Raw genomic sequence first — 20,644 nt, 5'->3', positions numbered from 1 at the left:
GTGCACGCAATAAGTTTCCTTTGTATAGGGTCCTAAATTATGCATTGTTTGACAAATGCGATGCAATTATATTCAAAATCAGTTCATATCATTTTTAATTCTAAGAAAACATGTATAAAAACGCAAGCAATACACTCAAAAGCCAAAGAAGTAGAAATATATTTATGATGTGCCCTCAATGCGCATGTGCAGTTGTGCCTCAGATCCACATCTTGATGTCGATGGGGTTGACCATAGTATTGCTCCTTCATAAGCAACAATATTGTGCCCCGATTATAGTAGAATGATACCAATGAAGATACTCTTTGACACATTGTTGACACTCTTTGAACTGGATCGGTATGCTCATCCATGGGTATTGCATAATCATCATCATCTATCATTTATGGCTGATATCGATATGGAGCTGTATATAGGATGAGTATATATGAAGCTCTTGAATGCATTTGTTACCAATAGTCATACACTAGATATCTTTACCCATACGCAGAAGCATACTCCTGCCCATGATCGAATAAATGTGTACCATAACCGCTGGAGTTGCTCATTGCATATCCATGCAGTCCATAATCACATGATTTATAACCATATTGTGATACTTAACTAGAGTTGCCCTGCCCACCATCGACGTTCATGGAACTTATGATCCATGCTAAAGAGTCCTCATCAACGCCACTCAATTGCTTCTTACGGTAACGGTAACCCTTATTTTGAACAATTCATGAAATAGAACCATGATCTTCATTTTGGTTGGCGTGCTCAGAATTCCTCTCCCCAGTGAATGGGTTAAGAGGCCTTTGAGTCTGACTCTAGTCACATAAATCATCGTCGCGTCACCACCGTTATCATCATTACCAATAGGCCCGCTACCTTTGTTGTTCTTCGTATCGTGGTTAGTGTCAGATATTGTGCCCACCACGTGTCCTGTGAGATATTGATTGTTATTGGGTGCCTCCTCTACTCTCGGTAGTGGGTTGCAGGCTTCAGGGGAAGATCTAGCCTCCTTTACAACTGCATCAATGTCGATGCCCTATGTTGCTGCCTCTACTATATTCGGTTCTGGTCGGCCATAAGCTTGATCCAGGCCATCTGACGTAACCTACTTGTAAAGTGACTCATCTCTTCGTAGAATACATGATGACTGATTATCATTAAATTCAATGAGTCTTTGTCTGCTTTTCTTGCACCTTTTGCCTGTAGCAACCTCTCTCGAAGCTTCATATTATAGTGGTGGAAAACTAGTTTTTGGAGCCTCATAACCCAATCTCTTTTGTCTGTTTGTGTGAATGAGAAAGAATGTGTTCCAATTTTGCTCTCATGGTGATGAAGACATCGTCTGTGCGAGTACACGAATAGCTAGTCGTTGCAATGTCTCACAGTCGCTCCCGTACATGGCCTACCATTCGCCTGTAAAATCGATATTTCTTCTTTCCCATTAGTTCCATATGTAATTTTAAATTAAACGAACTTTTAACTAATGCAACAACTCACATGGCGTCATTGTCTTCCTCAACTCGCGGCCTCACACTCCCAAACATGCCTTCTGCATTTCGGAAGGCCACAACCTATTGATGCCATTTGATGGTAACTGTCAGTATAAAGTGTTACAAGAACTTGGACAAGAATTAAATGCAAAACATGTTTACCTTATTACCAAAATGGGCTTTTCTTGGATAATTGGGGAATAACTTCTCGTAGACTTCGTGCAAACATCCTCTTTAAGTCGTTATTCTTGCTCAGTCTGCAATTGCAATGGTACTTGAGTTCAAGAAGTATGCTGAAACTTAGAATGGTGCACATATTCACATATTAATATCACAAAAATAATTATACAAGTCTATACTATGAAGCAACCAGTAAAGTATTGAGTGATATAGAAAATTAAATCTAATTACTTGCCTTGTGATTTGTGAAGCGCTCGCTCGAGAGTTCCAAGGACCCATTGACATAAATTTGAGACTTTACCCTTGATGACCTTTTTCATGAATCGCATGGACTCATACATGGAACCCATCCATGGATGTCTCGTTATTCATCATCCTTAGCACTCTGTATATGGGCTCCAAAATACCCACTACATTATGCACTCATTCCTAAAAGGAGTTTCTCAGAACAATCTCTTCAATCCTCCACACTACTCTTTTGCCTCTCTGAATCAAATTCGAATACTGTCTCAGCCCTTTCCCGTGTTTTAGGAGGTTTTCTAAGGCAATGAAATTTGTGGTGAACTGTGTCGCCTTAGGTCGTACTGAATTGCCATCACACCTCTCGTACATTTTGGTTAATAGCCAGGTGTGACTGTAGATGAAATTTGTAATTGCCTTTCATCGACAATCACATTGTTGACAACAAGCTTTTAATGTTTCACCTCAAGCATCAAATCAATGCAATGGGCTGTGCATGGCGTTTGATACAAGTTGTACTTCTTCAACTCCTTCCCCGCTTTGACCAATGTGCTCCCATTGTCCATGACAAACTTTGGTTTTTTTTTTTTTTCTTTTTTAAATCTCATTTGACACATAAGTGGGCATTAAGAAATAAGAATATTGTCTTGCCTCCATAGTAGATCATAAAATTTATGACGGGCATCCTCTTCGGTTCCATTCACCTGTCACACATCGGCATGACTCATATCTCTCACATAGCCTTAGCTTGTTGATATAGTGATTAAGGATGCATGTTAGCAACCTCATCGTTTAGGTTCTACTCCATAATTTTGCATGGTGTAGCTGTGTAGGTGGCTTCACACCCTCATCCCCACGCTGCACTTTTTTTTTTAAATATTTTGAAAGATAACGATTTATATTAAAAGGAAAAGAGGATACAAGAGGAGAAGTGAGAGACTGCTGAGAAAGCAGAAACAACCACACCTCAAGGAAAAGAAAATCAAAATCCTTAAAAATGTCTACTTGAGTGGCCCATTCAATCAACAACCGTTTAGCTTTGTCGGTCACCACATCAGCGGGATTAGACAAATTCCTAAAACATCTACTATTTCTTTCTTCCCAAACGGACCACCATATAGCAAGAATAGCCATCCTCCTAAAACATCCCCACGCTGCACTTTAGTGTTCATATTCTTGAAGTGGGAGCTTGCTGCTGCATTGGCTGACATATGGTTAGAAATATATATAATTTTTTTTCTTGTCGCGGGCTTCCTTACATCCCCTTCACTCACAAATCCTTCAGCCACTTCCACTTTGCCCTCATTTCTATACATTACCAAATACGAAGGTACATTCGTCATTCGTATACCCAACTACAATCATCCCCTGCTACCATCACTCCCTGACTATTATCCCTCGCTCCACTTCTCCCCTTTTGCGTAGATCCTTCAAAAGAGGGCTTACTCGCGTCCTACTGCCTCATATGATCCCTATTCCGCTGCTCCCGTAATGACTTATCAACAACGTGTCCTCATACTCGTTCACCTCCTCTACATCCTCAAGATCATGGGTTGGTCGCGCTAACTCCTCCCTGAACTCCCTCCCACGCTCAACACATTCATCTCTAATCTTCAACCCTTTCCTTCTTCATCTTCACTCTCACCTCATTTGTAACTCTTGGGCAATCAACAACATTTCAATGCCCCTCATTAGATGTTCTTTCAAGCGAGACATCCTTATGCTCTTTGACACATGCCCACAATATTGCAATTTGCCTCTCAAGATCTCTCTTCTATAACTATCAAATCTCCTTTTAATGACATCTCTAAGAACCATTGTCAACTTTCTATTCGTGAAGGTGTTTCCTCTTTGCTTCAGCTTGGTTTATGTGTTTGCAATATCAATATATTGGTTGATACCATCGGTATTGAGGCTGGCTGATGAGAAATAGCCCAAAAGTCTATGGACTTCTAGGTATTGCGCAAAATATCATCAAATATTTCAAAGTATCACCTGTTACTATGTATGGACAATATATTTGATAGTATCGGCGATACTCCCAATTAACAACCCCCTTTCGTTTTTCCTTGAGAAAAAAATTCTCAAAAACCAAAAACAATTCCCATTTTTCCTCAAATCTTTTGCTTGTAATCACAACTGGATTTTAAAATTGAATTTTCATGTGGAAATAAAGATCAGACATTGGGTGGGTAATGCAGGGGCATTTTCACACCGGGCTCGAGTGGGGTCGCCTGTGGGATGCAGGGGCACGCTCAGGGTGGGCGGGGCCCACTAGGGAGGTCTCGTGTTCAAGACTCCTCATCGGGGGTAATTAATGCACGTTTCACACCTGGCTCGAGTGAGGTAGCCTGTGGGATGCGGGGACATACTCGGGGTGGGTGGCCCGTGTGAGGCGGTACCCATGTGATTTGGGGTCCACGAGGGGGGTTCGGCCGAGGTCCTAACCCATGAGATGCGGGGCCTAGGCTATGAGATAAGGGGATTGATTCGCCATACTCTAACAATTCGAGCTTTTAGAGCAAGTGGTTAATTGTCCTGCGTTAGTGGGTTTGATTTTTAAATGATGAGAAACTTTTTTCAATTTTAATTTTTAATCCTTTTTTTTTTCGTAAATCACTTGTAATCACCAAAACTAAAGATGAAAATCCATGATTTTGCTTGCTCAATCATGGATTTCAACCTGTGATTTGTGGATTTGGGAAAAAAATTGGGAAAATACAAAATTTCTCCCATTTTCACCCTTCTAAATTGCAACTAGAGTATGAAAAATCACATTGGATATGTTGGAGGCTGATCTACATATTGATGCAGGTTTTTGGATTTTTTGAAGAAAAAATAATTTTTAATTAAAAAATTTATCACGGGTGCATTTCCACTTCTTCTTTGGCTTTTGAATGTATTGCTTGTGTTTTTATACATGCCTTGTTAAATTTATAAATAATATGTATTGATTTTGAAAATGGTTGCATCACTTGTGTTAGATAGCGCATACTTTAGGACCCTATATAAAGGAAACTTATTATTTGCACTTGCTTTTTGTGATCTTTTGATTTCTAGGTGTTTAATGATGTGTTTTTTTTTTTTAACATTCTCTATAGGCTACAGTTTCACAAAAAAAATTGGCTAATTTCCCAATGTTTTGCAAAAACAACAATACATTACCCAATACATTAGATATTTCCCATGCGATACCCAATATGTTTCTATATCCAAAGGTTGCGATACATCCATCGATACCGATATTGAAAACATTGGTTATGACCTGATATGTTTATGTATCCAAAGGGTGTGATACATCCATCGATACTGATATTGAAAACATTGGTTATTATCAGTCAAGTATATCTACTTCCGCCCACTAAGCATCTAAATCTCTCATGAAAACTTCTTGGATCATAGATTTTTGGAGCTATGTTTCTTTTTCTGACAACCTTCCTCCAAGATCTCTTTTCATTTATGGATAAGCAAAATTTATTAAAAAAGAAAACCTAACGGAGAACATAGAAGCAGGAGCCAAATACTGAAAAATAAAAAACAACAAAAACAAATGCACACTAAAAAAAACAATTACACTGAAATGTTCCCTACTAGCACTGGGCTTTACAAGAGAGTCCGCAACTACATTTGCATCACTTGGAGCTTGAGAGAAGGAGACATTCCAAGCACATATAGGCCACAAACTTTCTTAATCAAATCAGCCACTCTCCAAGGGTACAGGTTGCCATTGAACTTAATCAAATTGGCCATTCTCAATGGGTACAAGTTGCCACTGACCTGGGAGATGGCATTGCTGGAGTGGCCCTTGAAAATAATTGGGCCAGAGGTGAACTCCATAGTTGGAGTCCCTCATGCCAATTGGTCGTAAGAATTCCACTCCAATCATGAATGATAGCGCCAAAGCTGGATGGCCCTGCATTTCCCCAACAGCAACCATCAAAATTAGCCTTCACATGCCCAACAGGAGGATCTTTCTAGGAAATCAGATTCTGAGATCTAACCACTCCACTATGAATAACCTCACTACAACTGGATTTCATCATCTGAGGTGAAATAGCCCTGAATTTTTTTTTTCCTTGAATGAGAATGCCCCTGAATTTTTTATACACCTTCCCCAAGAAAATCTGATTGAGGATATTCTTGACAATCAAGTGCACGGGCTTCACCTTACTGTTGAAGAATCTGTTATTTTGCTCCAATCATATTGTCCAAAAACTAGCAAACAAAACCATAGTCCAAAGGATCCAACCCAGGGGACCCCACAGGAACCATACAACTGTCGCTAACCTCTCTAACCACAAAAGGAAGGAACAGCCCACCTCATCTCAAACTTGGAGGACTGCAGCCCAAATCTCAGAAGTTACATACAGTGTAAGAGGAACAGCCCAGGGGACTGCAGTTTCTTCCTCTTTGTAAATATAAACAGCAACTATTTGTCACACAAATCCTCAAGTTTTTAGATGAATTTATGTTGAGAGTCTCACTGTGACTGCTGTCCAAGTGAAGGGCCTCACTTTCCAATGGACCAGAGCTGCCTTTATACACCTTCCCCAAGAAAATCTGATTGAGGATATTCTTGACAATCAAGTGCACGGGCTTCACCTTACTGTTGAAGAATCTGTTATTTTGCTCCAATCATATTGTCCAAAAACTAGCAAACAAAACCATAGTCCAAAGGATCCAACCCAGGGGACCCCACAGGAACCATACAGCTGTCGCTAACCTCTCTAACCACAAAAGGAAGGAACAGCCCACCTCACCTCAAACTTGGAGGACTGCAGCCCAAATCTCAGAAGTTACATACAGTGTAAGAGGAACAGCCCAGGGGACTGCAGTTTCTTCCTCTTTGTAAACATAAACAGCAACTATTTGTCACACAAATCCTCAAGTTTTTAGATCAATTTATGTTGAGAGTCTCACTGTGACCGCTGTCCAAGTGAAGGGCCTCACTTTCCAATGGACCAGAGCTGCCCAAATCTTTGAACATGCCCCAAGAAAATCTGCTTGAGGATATTCTTGACAATCAAGTGCACGGGCCGCACCTTACTGTTGAAGAATCTGTTATTTTGCTCCAATCATATTGTCCAAAAACTAGCAAACAAAACCATAGTCCAAAGGATCCAACACAGGGGACCCCACAGGAACCATACAACTGTCGCTAACCTCTCTAACCACAAAAGGAAGGAACAGCCCACCTCATCTCAAACTTGGAGGACTGCAGCCCAAATCTCAGAAGTTACATACAGTGTAAGAGGAACAGCCCAGGGGACTGCAGTTTCTTCCTCTTTGAAAATATAAACAGCAACTATTTGTCACACAAATCCTCAAGTTTTTAGATGAATTTATGTTGAGAGTCTCACTGTGACTGCTGTCCCAAGATTTTTTTTTTTTTTTCCTTGAATGAGAATGCCCCTGAATTTTTTATACACCTTCCCCAAGAAAATCTGATTGAGGATATTCTTGACAATCAAGTGCACGGGCCGCACCTTACTGTTGAAGAATCTGTTATTTTGCTCCAATCATATTGTCCAAAAACTAGCAAACAAAACCATAGTCCAAAGGATCCAACCCAGGGGACCCCACAGGAACCATACAGCTGTCGCTAACCTCTCTAACCACAAAAGGAAGGAACAGCCCACCTCACCTCAAACTTGGAGGACTGCAGCCCAAATCTCAGAAGTTACATACAGTGTAAGAGGAACAGCCCAGGGGACTGCAGTTTCTTCCTCTTTGTAAACATAAACAGCAACTATTTGTCACACAAATCCTCAAGTTTTTAGATGAATTTATGTTGAGAGTCTCACTGTGACTGCTGTCCAAGTGAAGGGCCTCACTTTCCAATGGACCAGAGCTGCCCAAATCTTTGAACATGCAGAATTAACAGCAGGGATGGTGGTCAGGGAGCAAGCCATAGAATTAATGGAGAAATTACCACTACATTCCAGTACCCAAATCCTTCTGTCAACACCCTGGCAAGGAATATAACACTTTGCAAGAAAGTCAGAAGCTGAGCAAAACTCAAAATTCCGTTCTCATTTAAGTCTGCTAGAATGTTGGCCACCAACCAAACCTCCTGTCCTCCCAAACCTTAGCTGCATGATCCTTCTTACCAGGTGTCACTCTTGCTTCGAATCGCTTTCCGGATTCACACTTCCATTCCTGCTTCCTTTTTGTTTATACATGAAAACATTCTTCCTCTTTGTAAACATAAACAGCAACTATTTGTCACACAAATCCTCAAGTTTTTAGATCAATTTATGTTGAGAGTCTCACTGTGACCGCTGTCCAAGTGAAGGGCCTCACTTTCCAATGGACCAGAGCTGCCCAAATCTTTGAACATGCGGAATTAACAGCAGGGATGGTGGTCAGGGAGCAAGCCATAGAATTAATGGAGAAATTACCACTACATTCCAGTACCCAAATCCTTCTGTCAACACCCTGGCAAGGAATATAACACTTTGCAAGAAAGTCAGAAGCTGAGCAAAACTCAAAATTCCGTTCTCATTTAAGTCTGCCAGAGTATTGGCCACCAACCAAACCTCCTGTCCTCCCAAACCTTAGCTGCATGATCCTTCTTACCAGGTGTCACTCTTGCTTCGAATCGCTCTCCGGATTCACACTTCCATTCCTGCTTCCTTTTTGTTTATACATGAAAACATTTTGAAAGAAACACTTCCCCAATCGTGTGCCTGAATCTGTTGGTGCTTTCCCTCCATGCTTTGTGCAACTATATCCCAAATATTGGAAGAAGAACATCACCTAGACTCTTTTCTGATCTGAAATAGATACACTTCCTCAAACAGTTCTGATAAATGGAAATCAGTACACCAACATCTTCCAGAAACCTCACCTTTTTCCCATTTCTGGAATTGGAAATGGCTGGACAGGATTTTTTGGCCATTGCATAGCTCTCCAAATTGGAGAATGAACACTGATGGAGTCCCAGCCATTAATGCCTACCCCATATTTAGCCACAAACACACTTTCTATTCAACAAGTGATCACAGTACCCAGTCTCAGCGGCACTTCCCAAGCAACAGCAGATTCACAGTCTTCACAATCATTCAACAGAAATAGCTTTATAATCCCCTCAATCTTCGCAGCATGGAATATACATATTCAATGGAAGGTAGGACAAAACTAATTTTATGAGAGTAATTTTCCCGCCAAAACATATTTTTCTGGTTCCTTGGTGGTCAAAGAAATGACGTAATTAAATTTGTGATGTAGGATCAAGTTAAGACAACTATGGAACTTTCACCCTTAAGTTTTAGTTTGCAATCACACCAGCTTTACCTTGTGTCATTGAAGCATTCCTACTTCCCTGTTAAGGTTGTCTAGGCATGAATGTGACCGTATGGTTTAGCAAGATAGCAATTGTTTCTGCTATGAAAACATTGATTGTTTTTATTTGAATATTTAGTTGACTTGACCAAGGTTCTCCAGATGTTTTTAAATGGCTTAATTGATGAGTTGTGAGTGTAAGAACTTGCGGGGAACTTTCTTGCATGCTATAGGGTGAACATGAAGAAAATGTATACTGATCATTAGGGAAAAGATAACAAGTCAGAGATGGAAGAGGAGTTAGCAAAGTCAGCTTGACTCAATAGAAAGACCTTGTCCAAATAGTTAACAAAGTCCTGATTTTGTGAAAACTAAACCTCTCATGAGATTTTGAGATATACTGATTTTGTTTCAAAATAACCAGTTTTTGTTTTTGTTTTCTTCTTTATTGTTTGCCATTGTTTGTGAAAAACAAGGTAGAACATAAGTTATTCACTCAGGAAAACAATAATTTCTTTTTGGAGAAAACATTGTTATAATGATGATGTTGCGCTTATCAAGATGCATATTTGGTGATTCTCGAGCACATCTCATGAATTTGAATCTGCATTGTGCAGCTAATAAGCTTATTCCTTAGTTCATACATATCTCCACCTTATTTTAGGATATTTCCAGCATTTCTCAGCAATGCCCTCCTTTCCTAATATCTCAATTGAATGTTTATCTTCCAATGTAGGTCCACTATTATGTGCAGTCACACATCCAAATTAACGAGTACCGAGATCGTGTAGTTTTGGTAGGTGTAATGCTTTTGTGCTTGTTGTTTAAAAGAAGACCATACTAGTGAGCTTTTGTAGTCACATTTTTACTCACTGTTAGTTTATGTTGTAGCCTTCTGCAACAAAGAAGCAAGGGCGGCATATTGGCACATGCCTGAAGGTTTTGGATATGACTGGCCTTAAGCTTTCAGCATTGAGCCAAATAAAGGTATAACTTGCTCTCATTGAAGTTCTACGTAAATCTTTTGAAAGAGATCTATTCTTTTTTAAGTGTCATATTTTTGCTAATTTGTTGTTTTTGTTCCCCACCCCCCCAATTGAAGTCTTGGTACTTTAATCTTATAGAATGATCATTTTTAAATCTTTAATTCGATTTTTCCATTTGTCTCACAAACGTGTTTTGGAGCCATGTTGCCACCAAAGGGAACTCTTTTGCATTATCTAGAGTTAGCTTTAACAGGATTTTCACATATTGGATGTTGTTTTTGGGAAGTGGCTTGATCCTTTGGGGAGCTTCATGGTTAGATCAATATACTGTCATCTCGAGGGGAAGAGGTTTGATCCATTTGGGGAGCTTCACAATTGGATCATTTTACTGTCACCTCAAGGATGGGAATGTAGGTAGGCAAGCTGCCCCTACGGCTTCAAATTGGCAGTAATTGAGCATGCCAAAAATAGTGGCATTTGGATGGTTCCAGGCTCAATCGCTGATCTTTTCCAAACCTAGAATTGGTGTGCTCAGGGCAAAAGGAAGTGGGAGTTTTGGTGCTTATCTTTGTTGCTGATGTGATCAATTTGGAAAGAGCACAACAATAGATACAAATTTAAAGAAGCAAAGTTTTAAAGGGAAGGGCCAGTTGATGTATTGGGCTTCGGGGCTTGCACCCTTTAAGGGCTGTAACAGAGGATTCCATGGGGACCTTGGGCCACTAATTCTAGTTTGTGAGGGGGAGGGTGATTCCTCACCATCCTTCACTTCCTAGTTTCCCTTGCATTCCTGATGTTCAATTAATAAAACACTTCTATGATGCTGTGCCATTGTTTATTGTTGGAGATAACCATGCAATTTTCTCAAGCGTATTGGAGACTACATGAATTTGGGGACGTATATTTCAAGTTGGAAGAAGAGATGATGTGTTTTTCCACGTCATACCATGCACGAGCTGCTAGTTCGACATGTAGGCCTTTGTCATCAATTGTCATAGCAGCTTGAAGAAGATGCAATACAAATGGTGAGTTTTGTAGGATATTGATGCTGTACACCCATTTGCCACCACCAACAATGTACTCTACCATCGGCAACTCCACCAAATCCTATATTCATTCTCTCTGGAGCCGACATCTCCATTGTTACTTTTCAGTGAGGATCAACTAGAGCATTTACAAGTGTAGAAGCAACGAAAACAAGGGATATGGTACAAGTTATTGTTGGGTCTTTATAGCGGTATGTGTGTACCAATCTGAGATGTAGGTCATTATTTTGGTAAGAGGTGGACAAATGTCAAAACAAGTGGAACTTACCTTGGTGTGTGGGTGGGGTTTTGGCACGTAGTGAGATTTTCATAAGAAAAATCCAATGGGGGCCGGTTAACCTGCAAAATGATTTCTTTTTTTTTTTTCCTGAATGGATAGATAAAATGAAATGGTGGATTTACCAATGGGTGAAGTGAAGTTTACATGGTCCAATGGTTAGGTTAAGGCTATTAAATCAAAGTTGGATAGATTTTTAATTTCTCCGGAATGGTTAGAGAAATATCCACTAGTTCACCAAAGAGGTTTGTCGAGACAATGCCTGATCATTGCCTAATTAGTTTAGAGGTGGAGGAGGATTGGGGTGCTCATCCATTTAGATTTGAACTTGCTTGCTTAGAGGTGGAAGGATTTGAAGGCTATGTGGGTTTCTCCGTATTTTAGAAATTAAAGTTATTAAAATGAAAGATTAATATGTGGAAAAGAAAAAGGTATGGAAGCATCGTGAAGAAGAGTCATTGAAAATTCTGCTCGATATTCAGGCTCTTAATATCAAAGAAGAGGTAGAGGAGTTGTCGGAAGAAGAAGAGGTAGGACTAGGAGGGAGGTTTATAACGCAAAGTACAATGCTAGGTTGAGGGAGGAGGAAATTAAATGAAGACATTGTTCTAGGCAATGTTTTAAATATCGTTATTGCATAATGTATCACACCCTTGGGATATGGATACATATCGGTTATCGCATGGGATATATCGGTTGTATCGCGTAATGTATCGTTGTTGTTGAGAAACATGGGAACATTGGGAAATTGGTCGAATTTTTCAAGGAAACTTCAAAGATTGTTGAAAAGGACTTCAATACACACTTAGAAATCAAAACATTACAAAAGAAAGTGCACATAATAGGGGTTTCCTTTGTATAGGGTCTTAATATATGCATTGTCCAACTGAACTGATGTAAGTATATTTAAAGTCTATTAATATAATTTATAAACGTACGGAGACATGTATGGAAAGACAAGCAATACATTCAAAAACAAAAGAAGAATCACTAGATTAGGTTACATGTTTTATTTTGTGTTTGGATGCAAAGATTGCAACTGATTTGTGAGAAATCGAGAAATTTTACTTTTTTTTTTTCCAATTTTTCGCAACTTGCCCCATCTTCCCCAAATCTCGAAATCGAAGCTTCAAATTTATGATTTTTCGTGGAAATCATGAATCATAAATTTGTAACTATTTGATACTAATTTAGCGTGATTTACATTAAAAAAAAATGGATCGAAAATTGAAAATGCTCACCGAATCGAATAAGTGGGATATATCAAAACTACCTACACATTTCGTATCGTATAGGTGGGATACAAGATATATTGTGGGATATATCGGCTGATATCGTCGATATTTAAAACATTTTTTCTAGGTTAGCTTGGTTGAAAGAGGGTGATAAGAGAATGAAGTTTTTCTACACCATAGCAAGTGCGAGAGCTGGATAAATAAAATTAAAACTTTAATGGTGGAAGGGGAAAGAATTGAAGGAAAGGGTAAAGTGCGAGAGCTAGATAAATAAAATTAAAACTTTAATGGTGGAAGGGGAAAGAATTGAAGGAAAGGGTAACGATTGTTAATTTCTATAAGGATCTTCTTAAGACGGATGATTGGGAGAGATCTAGGCTGGATAATCTTTCTTTCGGTTCTCATCAACCTCAGTGGTGGAGTCGTTAGAAAAGTTTTTCTCAAAAGAGGAAATCAAGAAGGCAGTTTCAAGGTTGGGAAGAGACAAGGCACCCGAGCATGGTGTGCCGTAAAGGCCATTACGTAAAGGTAACGGTGGCAACCGTTACATGTTATGGGGTCATAAAGGCCGTTACGGATAAAATGACCTATAAAGGCCATTACAGCTTCTGTAACAGCCCGTTATGTCCCCCCGTAAAGGTTGTAATGGTCCTGTAATGGCCCGTTACGGGGCCTATACAGGTTTTTTGAGTTTTTTTCAATAGAAAAAAAGAGAGACCGTAATAGCCATTACAGGCGTATCGTAAAGGTAACAATGGTGGCCGTTACGGCCACCGTTACTGTTACGGAATACCTTGCACCCGAGCCAAATGGCTATCTAAATAGCTTTTTATCAATTTTTTTGGGAGATGGTAAAAATGGATTTGATAAGGTTTATAAATGAATTCTTCAAGAAGGGTTACTTGGTGTCAGAATTAGGAGCGACATTTATCGCTCTAATTCATAAAAATGGAGTGAAAAGTTTAAGGGATTTTAGTTCGATCAGTTTATCAGGGGGTCCTCATAAGATTTTGGCTAAAATCTTGGCATCCAGATTTAGTGTGGTCCTTAGTGAGGTGATTTTAAAATCTCAAGGGGCGTTTGTGGAAGGTAGGAAGATTGCGAATAGTGCACTAAAAGCTTATGAATGTATCGATTCTTGCAATAAGAAAGGAAGAAAGGGAGTTATCTGTAAGTTAGATAATAGATATTGAGAAGGTATATGATCATGTGGATTGAGACTTCCTTGATTACTAGTTGGGGTGTTTGGGTTGTAGGGAGAAATGGAGGGCATGGATTCAAATTTGTGTTAGATCGGCTAAAAATTTGGTGTTGGTTAATGCAGCATTGAAAATGTATTTCTCAGCATCTAGAGGTTTGTGGCAGGGGGATTTATTATCTCCTTATTTGTTTGTGGTGGTGATGGAGCTGCAAGGGAGGATGTTAAATTAAGGGCTTGTGGAGGGCCCGATGAAAGGATTTTGGGTGGATAATTCAGATTTTCAAATCTCTCATCTACAATATGCGGATGACACTTTGCTCTTATTCGGGGTGGATGAGTTAAAAGTGGTTAATCTACAGATGATTATAACATGCTTTGAGTCAATCTCGGGATTAAAGGTTAACATTTGCAAAAGTGAATTGTTGGGGGTGGGCCTTAGGTGGAAGTTGAGGAGTTTGCATCACTCTTCGGATGTGGGCAGGCTCTTTTCTATTTTCATACCTTGGTCTCCCTGTATGTATAGGTAAACTGGGCAAGCATTTATGGGACAGTGATAGAATGATTCAAAAGAAAATTATCATGTTGGAAGGGAAGGCATATTTCCTTGGGAGGTAGGTCAACTCTAATTATGTCATCAATGTCTAATCTCCCGATTTACTTTGTCCACTTTCAAATGTCCAAAATCAATGGTGATCAAATTGGAAAAGATCAGGCGAGAATTTCTGTGGAAGGGGGCAAAAGAAAATCATAAATTTCATCTCATGAAATGGGAAGAAGTGTGTAAACCCATGGATTAAGGCGTGCCGGTTTAAGAGGTTTGGGGATAATGAATTTGGCCTTGTTGGGAAAGTGGATTTGGAGGTTTGGGGCAGAGTGTATTGTGGAGAAAAGTGTTGGGTAGGGAAGTACGGGGTCGAGGAAGGGGGTAGATGGACAAAATATTCTTCGCTGTATGGGACCTCATCTCTTTGGAAATCAATGGATTCATTGAAAAATAAAGCTTTGAGAGGGGGTGGGTTTTTCATTAGGAGATGACAAGAAAATTCAATTTTGGCAAGATGCTTGGATTGGTAATCAGAAGCTTAACGTTTTGTTTCCTCGACTAGCAGGTATTTCATTAGAGCCAAATGTTTCAGTGGATCGGTGCTTCTCTATTCTTGGAGAGGAAACTAAGGAATTTGAAAGATGAAGAGGTGGAAGATCTAGTTAGGATGCTAGAAATGCTATCTAAAATCCATCCTCTCAACTCATAATCAGATTCTATGGTGTGTTTAAAAGAAAAGTTAGGCAAGTTTTTTATGATGATTGTCAGGGAGAGTAGTGAGCAGGTTGTGTGCCATGTAGCCCTTGTTTGGCGTTATGGTGGTCCTTCAAAGGTGGTAGTTGTATCTGGGCTAGTGGGAAGGGATAAGGTTCTCATGGTCAACAAATTATGCAAGCTTCAAATGATTATTCCAAATGTTGTTTAATGTGGTATCGTGATAAGGAATCAGTCGACCACCTCTTTATTCGTTGTTCTTTTTCTTCAAAGGTTTAGGAGAGCTTCTTTATCTTGTTTGGAGTTGCATGGGTTGTCCCAATCTCAATAGAGCAGTTTTTCCTTAGCTTGGCATGGTGGGGGCAAAGGCAAAGTGGGGAAGCGAGTTTGGCATCTTTGCTTACTAGCTGGGATATGGGGTATTTAGTTGGGGGGTAGCAATCGTTGTTTCAGGAATCAAAGGGTCGTCTTTCAGAAGTCTTTAGGAGGGTGAAATTGAATGTGATGGAATGGGCATAGGCATCTAGCCTAATAGACATAAATCAATTTCCTGCCAGATGGTTAGATTTTAATTGGTTTCTGTTGAATTTTTCTTTTTTGTAATTTTTTTGGCTTTGGCCTCAATCTAAAAAGTGATTTATCTTTAAAATAAAGGATATATCTTCGAGGAAGGAAAGATGATCAGTTGGACACAAAATTATTGATTGGATGTGAAGTAACTTGACCGCTTTACTTTTGGGAGATAAATTAGAGGATGGATGATGGTCATGAATTGTCTTTGAGGGCTTATCCTTGTCTTTCCTCCACATGTACACATTTAGCAACTTCTCATAAGCTTAACTGTTCTTGAACAACAATTAATGGACAGTCCACAATCAGAGAGGAAATGCATCATCATTAGATTGGAGCAATGCTAGTATCCTGCGACAAGAAGTAAGGTACTTTCTCAAAGAAGTTAGCATCTTTAGAGATACACCTTTCTCTAGTCAGTGGGCAATAACACTTACACCCCTCTTTTAGTGTTTATCCTAAGAAGATACATATTAAGGCTTGAGGTTCCAACGTATTTTTCAGTGGTCCTGAAGCATGGACAAAACACACACACACACATGTAAGGATTTTTGGGGAGATCAAAATAAGGGATGATCAGGTTTCAAAAGCTTCAGTGAATAACTCTTTTCAAGAATAGGAGGTATCCTTTAGTTACCAACATCCCTGTAATGATGGATCTAGTAACCTCTAAAAGGTGGTGATTTTTCCGCTCAGTAACACCATCCTGTTATCTGCATATAAACAAGTTTGGAATTCTACACGATGCTTAATAAAGTTTGTAAGTTACGGTGCATATATTCCTTGCATCATTTGATCATTTTTTTTTTTTTAAATATTATTATTTTAGTATCAAACTGGGTAAAGATCATCTTATGGAATGTTTTGACAGTAGAAGGAACCTCATCTCTGCCCTTTATTAGATAAACTCATGTAAATCGAGAGTAATAATCGATAATCAAAAACGAATTTTTTGTGGCAGGTCCCCATGTCAGAATGAATTAAATAAAAGGAATTTGAACTTTTATAATTGTTTGGAGGAATAGTCCTACAATGTTCTAACAACTTCTAACCTTCACATTGGAAATTAAAATTATTGGCAAATTTATTTGTAAATAACAGCTTGAGAGACTTCAAGGACATTTGACCCAAGCATGTTACCAAAGATTTAACATGCTCCTCATTACTCATGAACAACTCAAAAACCAAAGCACTGAGGATGTCTCCATTGCTGGACAAGGATGACCACGGCTTTGGAAACAACTATGTTATAGTTGTATTGGCCATTATGCAACCTATCGGTCACCCCCATTATGTGATATATAGGGGGTGAACTGATCTATTATAAAAAAAAATAAAATGAGTCGTATAAGCCAATACAGGCCAATATGCCTCACAACCCCCTTTTAATTTAATTTTTTTTTTTTTTTTTTTTAGTTTTAAAAAATTATCTCAATTTTCCACTTATTTCTTTATTTCAATCGTGAAGGAAGCATAGAAAATTTGCAGTAGGCGACTTAAATGGTCATGTAGGAAAAGAAAGTAGAGGATATGAGTGCGTACATGGAAGATATGATTTTAGAGAAGATTAGATGAGGGATGCTATCATTGATTTCATTAATGCATATAATCTTGCTCTAGTAAACATGTACTTTCAAAAGAGAGGTGAACATTTAATAACTTCCAAAATTGTATCCTATACAAGCCAAATAGATTTCTTTCTACTTTAAAAAATGGTCAATATGTAAGGATTGCAAGGTTATACTTGGAGAGAATCTAACTATGCAACATAGGTTAATAGTTTGTGGATGTTTACATTAAGAGATGGAATAAAGGGAGTGAAATTAATAGGTGTCCAAAAACTAAGTAGTGGAATTTAAAAGGAGAAAAATGACAGTTAGAAATAAGTTGATAGAAGAAGGAAATTGAAATGTTGAGGAAGAAGTAAATATTATGTGAAATATGAGAACTAAGTGCATTATGGAAAAAGATGTTTTAGGAGTATGTAAAGCAAAAACCAATCATGTAAGGAAACTTGGCGGTGGAATGACGATGCACAGAAACCTATTCATGAGAAACGTTCATGTTTCAAAGCGTGACAAGAGACTAGAAACGATGGAAATTTTGAACAATATAGAAATGTCAAAAAATTGCTAAGAAAGTAGTAACTGAGGCTAAACTTAAGGATTATGATGATCTTTACAATAGATTGGGGACAAGAGAAGGTGAGAAAAATGTCTTCAAACTTGTAAAAATAAGAGAGGAGGGGAAGGGACGGATCATGTTGGATGCATTAAGAGTGATAATTAGAGAATACTAGTAAAGGATAATAAGATTGATGAAAGGAGGTGAAACTATTTTTAGAATTGTTAAATGACCGCCACTTTAAGAACATAGGATAGAAGGACCCATAACTCAAATGATGTTGGAGACCATATGTACTTTTGTAGGATCATGCTATCTGAAGTAAAAGAAGCTTTGCGAAAGATAAAAACAGAAAAGGCGCTCGGACAAGATGATATACTAATAGAGTTTTGAAAGTGTATGGGAGATACTCGATTATTTTGGTTGACAAAGTTGTTTAACGAGATTGTAAGATTAATGAAAATGCTAGATGAATGGAGGAACAGTTCCGTGGTACCTAGTTATATAAGAATAAAGGAGAGAGAGATACGCTAACAAGCCATACTATGAAACTTTGGGAGAGTGATTGAGCAACGACTTAAGCATGAGACGAATGTATTAGAAATCCAATTTGGTTTCATGCCTAGGAGGTCTCCACTTAAAGCTATTTTCCTACTTCGGTAATTGATGGAGAACTATAGGGAGAGGAGGAAGGATCTCCATGTAGTCTTTTTATCGAGTTAGAGAAAGCATATGGTAGGGTCCCTAGGGAGTTAATATGGTGGGTGTTGGGAAAGAAAGGAGTTTCAAGAGGATACATTGGCATGATTAAGGATATATGTGAGGGAGCGTTAAAAAAATGTTAGGACCACTAGTGGAGAGACAAGTGAGTTTCCAATTAGTATAGGCTTGCACCAGGGATTGGCCTTGAGCCCATACCCTTTTCATATTGGTTATGGATGAGTTAAACAAGACATTTGCAAGAAGAGATCCCATAGTCTATGTTGTTTGTAGATGACATAGTTTTGATTGACAAGATGAGTGAGGGCGTCAATACAAAGCTTGAATTATGGAGGGGTGTTTTAGAATTTAAAGGATAAAAATTCGTTAGACTAAACTAGAGCATATGGAGTGCAGTTTTAGTAACAATAGGAGTTAAAATGAGGAATTAGTTAAGATTGTTGATCAAGAAATTTTCCAAAACGACAACTTTCAATACCTTGATTCGATAATTCATGAGCGTGGGGAGACTGAGAAGGATCTTGCCCATAGAATTCAAGCTGGGTGGAAGAAATGGAGGTGTGCCTCCGAAATTTAGTGTGATGGGATAGAATGTTGAATGTTGGCATAGCTATGAGACCAACCACGCTTTGTGGGATAGAATGCAATTGAGAAACAAGAGGCTCATAGATGTATGTAGATAAAATGAGGATGTTGAGATGGATGAGTGGCGAGACGAGGAATGATAGAATTAGAAATGCATGCATTTGACGGAACTTAGGAGTAACACCAATACGTAATAAGATGAGGAAAACTAGACATAGATGGTTTGGTCATATGCAACAAAGACCAAGAAACATGCCATTTAAGAGTGAGTTGGTACAAGTTGAAGGCTCTAAAAGGACAAGGGGAATGCTCAAAATGATGTGGATGGAGTTAGTAAGAAAAGACATGATGACCTATGGTCTAGCTAAAGGTATGGCCCTTGATAGAGTGGAACGATGGAACCAGTGTTTTAAATATCGACGATATCGGCCGATCTATTCCACGATATATCTTGTATCCCACTTGTGCGATACGAAACGTATACGTAGTGCTGATATACCCCACCTATTTGATTTGGTGAACATTTTCGATTTCCGATCCATTTTTTGTTGTAAATCACATTAAATCAGTGTCAAATGGTTACAAATCTATGATTCTTCATGTTTTCCATGAAAAATCATGGATTGTGGGAGGCTTTGATTTTGAGATTTAGGGAGATGGGCCAAGTTGCAGAAAATTGGGAAAAATCGAAATTTCTCAATTTCTCGCAAATCAGTTGCAATCTCTATATCTAAACACAAAATCAAATATTTATGTAATTTGATCTAATGATTCTTCTTTTGCTTTTGAATGAATTGCTTGTGTTTCCATACATGTCTTCTTATGTTTATTAATTATATGAATAGACTTTGAATATACTTGCATCACTTCAATTGTACATCGCATATATTAGGACCCTATGCAAAGGAAACCCCTAATGTGATTTTATTTTATTTTTGGTAAGGTTTTGATTTCTAAGTGTGTATTGATGTCTTTTCAGCAATCCCTAAAGTTTCATTGAAAAATTCCACAATTTTCCAACGTTCCCATGTTTCCCAACAACAACGATTCATTATGCGATACAACTGATATATCCCATGCGATACAACCGATATGTATCCATATCCCAAGGGTGCGACACATGACGCGATAACGATATTTAAAACATTGGATGGAACATGGTAGCTGACCCCAATTAATTGGGATAAGGCTTAGAAGACGATGATGGCGAAGCTTAAAAATAATTTTAAAGACGAGTCAGAGGACACGTTCAGGCCTGCTCGTGCTGCTCATGAACACAATTGAGACGTTGATGGCTGCTGGTAGTCTGATTGGGCTGCCAATGGTTTCAAGTGGACTGTTGGTTGCTGGTAGACTGCCGATGTTCACTGGCTACACCTCCAATTGAAAGGAGTGGGTGGGGGACAAAGGGAGAAGGAAGAAAGAAAAGGGTACAAGAAGAGGGAAGAGAGAAA

The 20,644-nt window shown here is 38.8% G+C and overlaps 1 protein-coding gene across 1 annotated transcript in view; it reads left to right on the top strand.

Annotated features, from left to right (window-relative positions):
* LOC131258199 (phosphatidylinositol/phosphatidylcholine transfer protein SFH1-like) overlaps window positions 1-20,644 on the top strand; it is a 35,358-nt gene that overhangs the window by 9,077 nt on the left and 5,637 nt on the right. The window contains exons 7-8 of the mRNA XM_058259333.1: window positions 9,925-9,984; window positions 10,080-10,175. Of these exons, the coding sequence (XP_058115316.1) occupies window positions 9,925-9,984; window positions 10,080-10,175 (156 nt within the window). The remainder of the gene's footprint in view (window positions 1-9,924; window positions 9,985-10,079; window positions 10,176-20,644) is intronic.

This window comes from Magnolia sinica, chromosome 10, assembly GCF_029962835.1.
Source record: "Magnolia sinica isolate HGM2019 chromosome 10, MsV1, whole genome shotgun sequence".
Taxonomy (NCBI): Eukaryota; Viridiplantae; Streptophyta; class Magnoliopsida; order Magnoliales; family Magnoliaceae; genus Magnolia; species Magnolia sinica.
The sequence above is the reverse complement of the archived record's forward strand: the minus strand, read 5'-3'. Positions and strand labels throughout refer to the sequence as shown.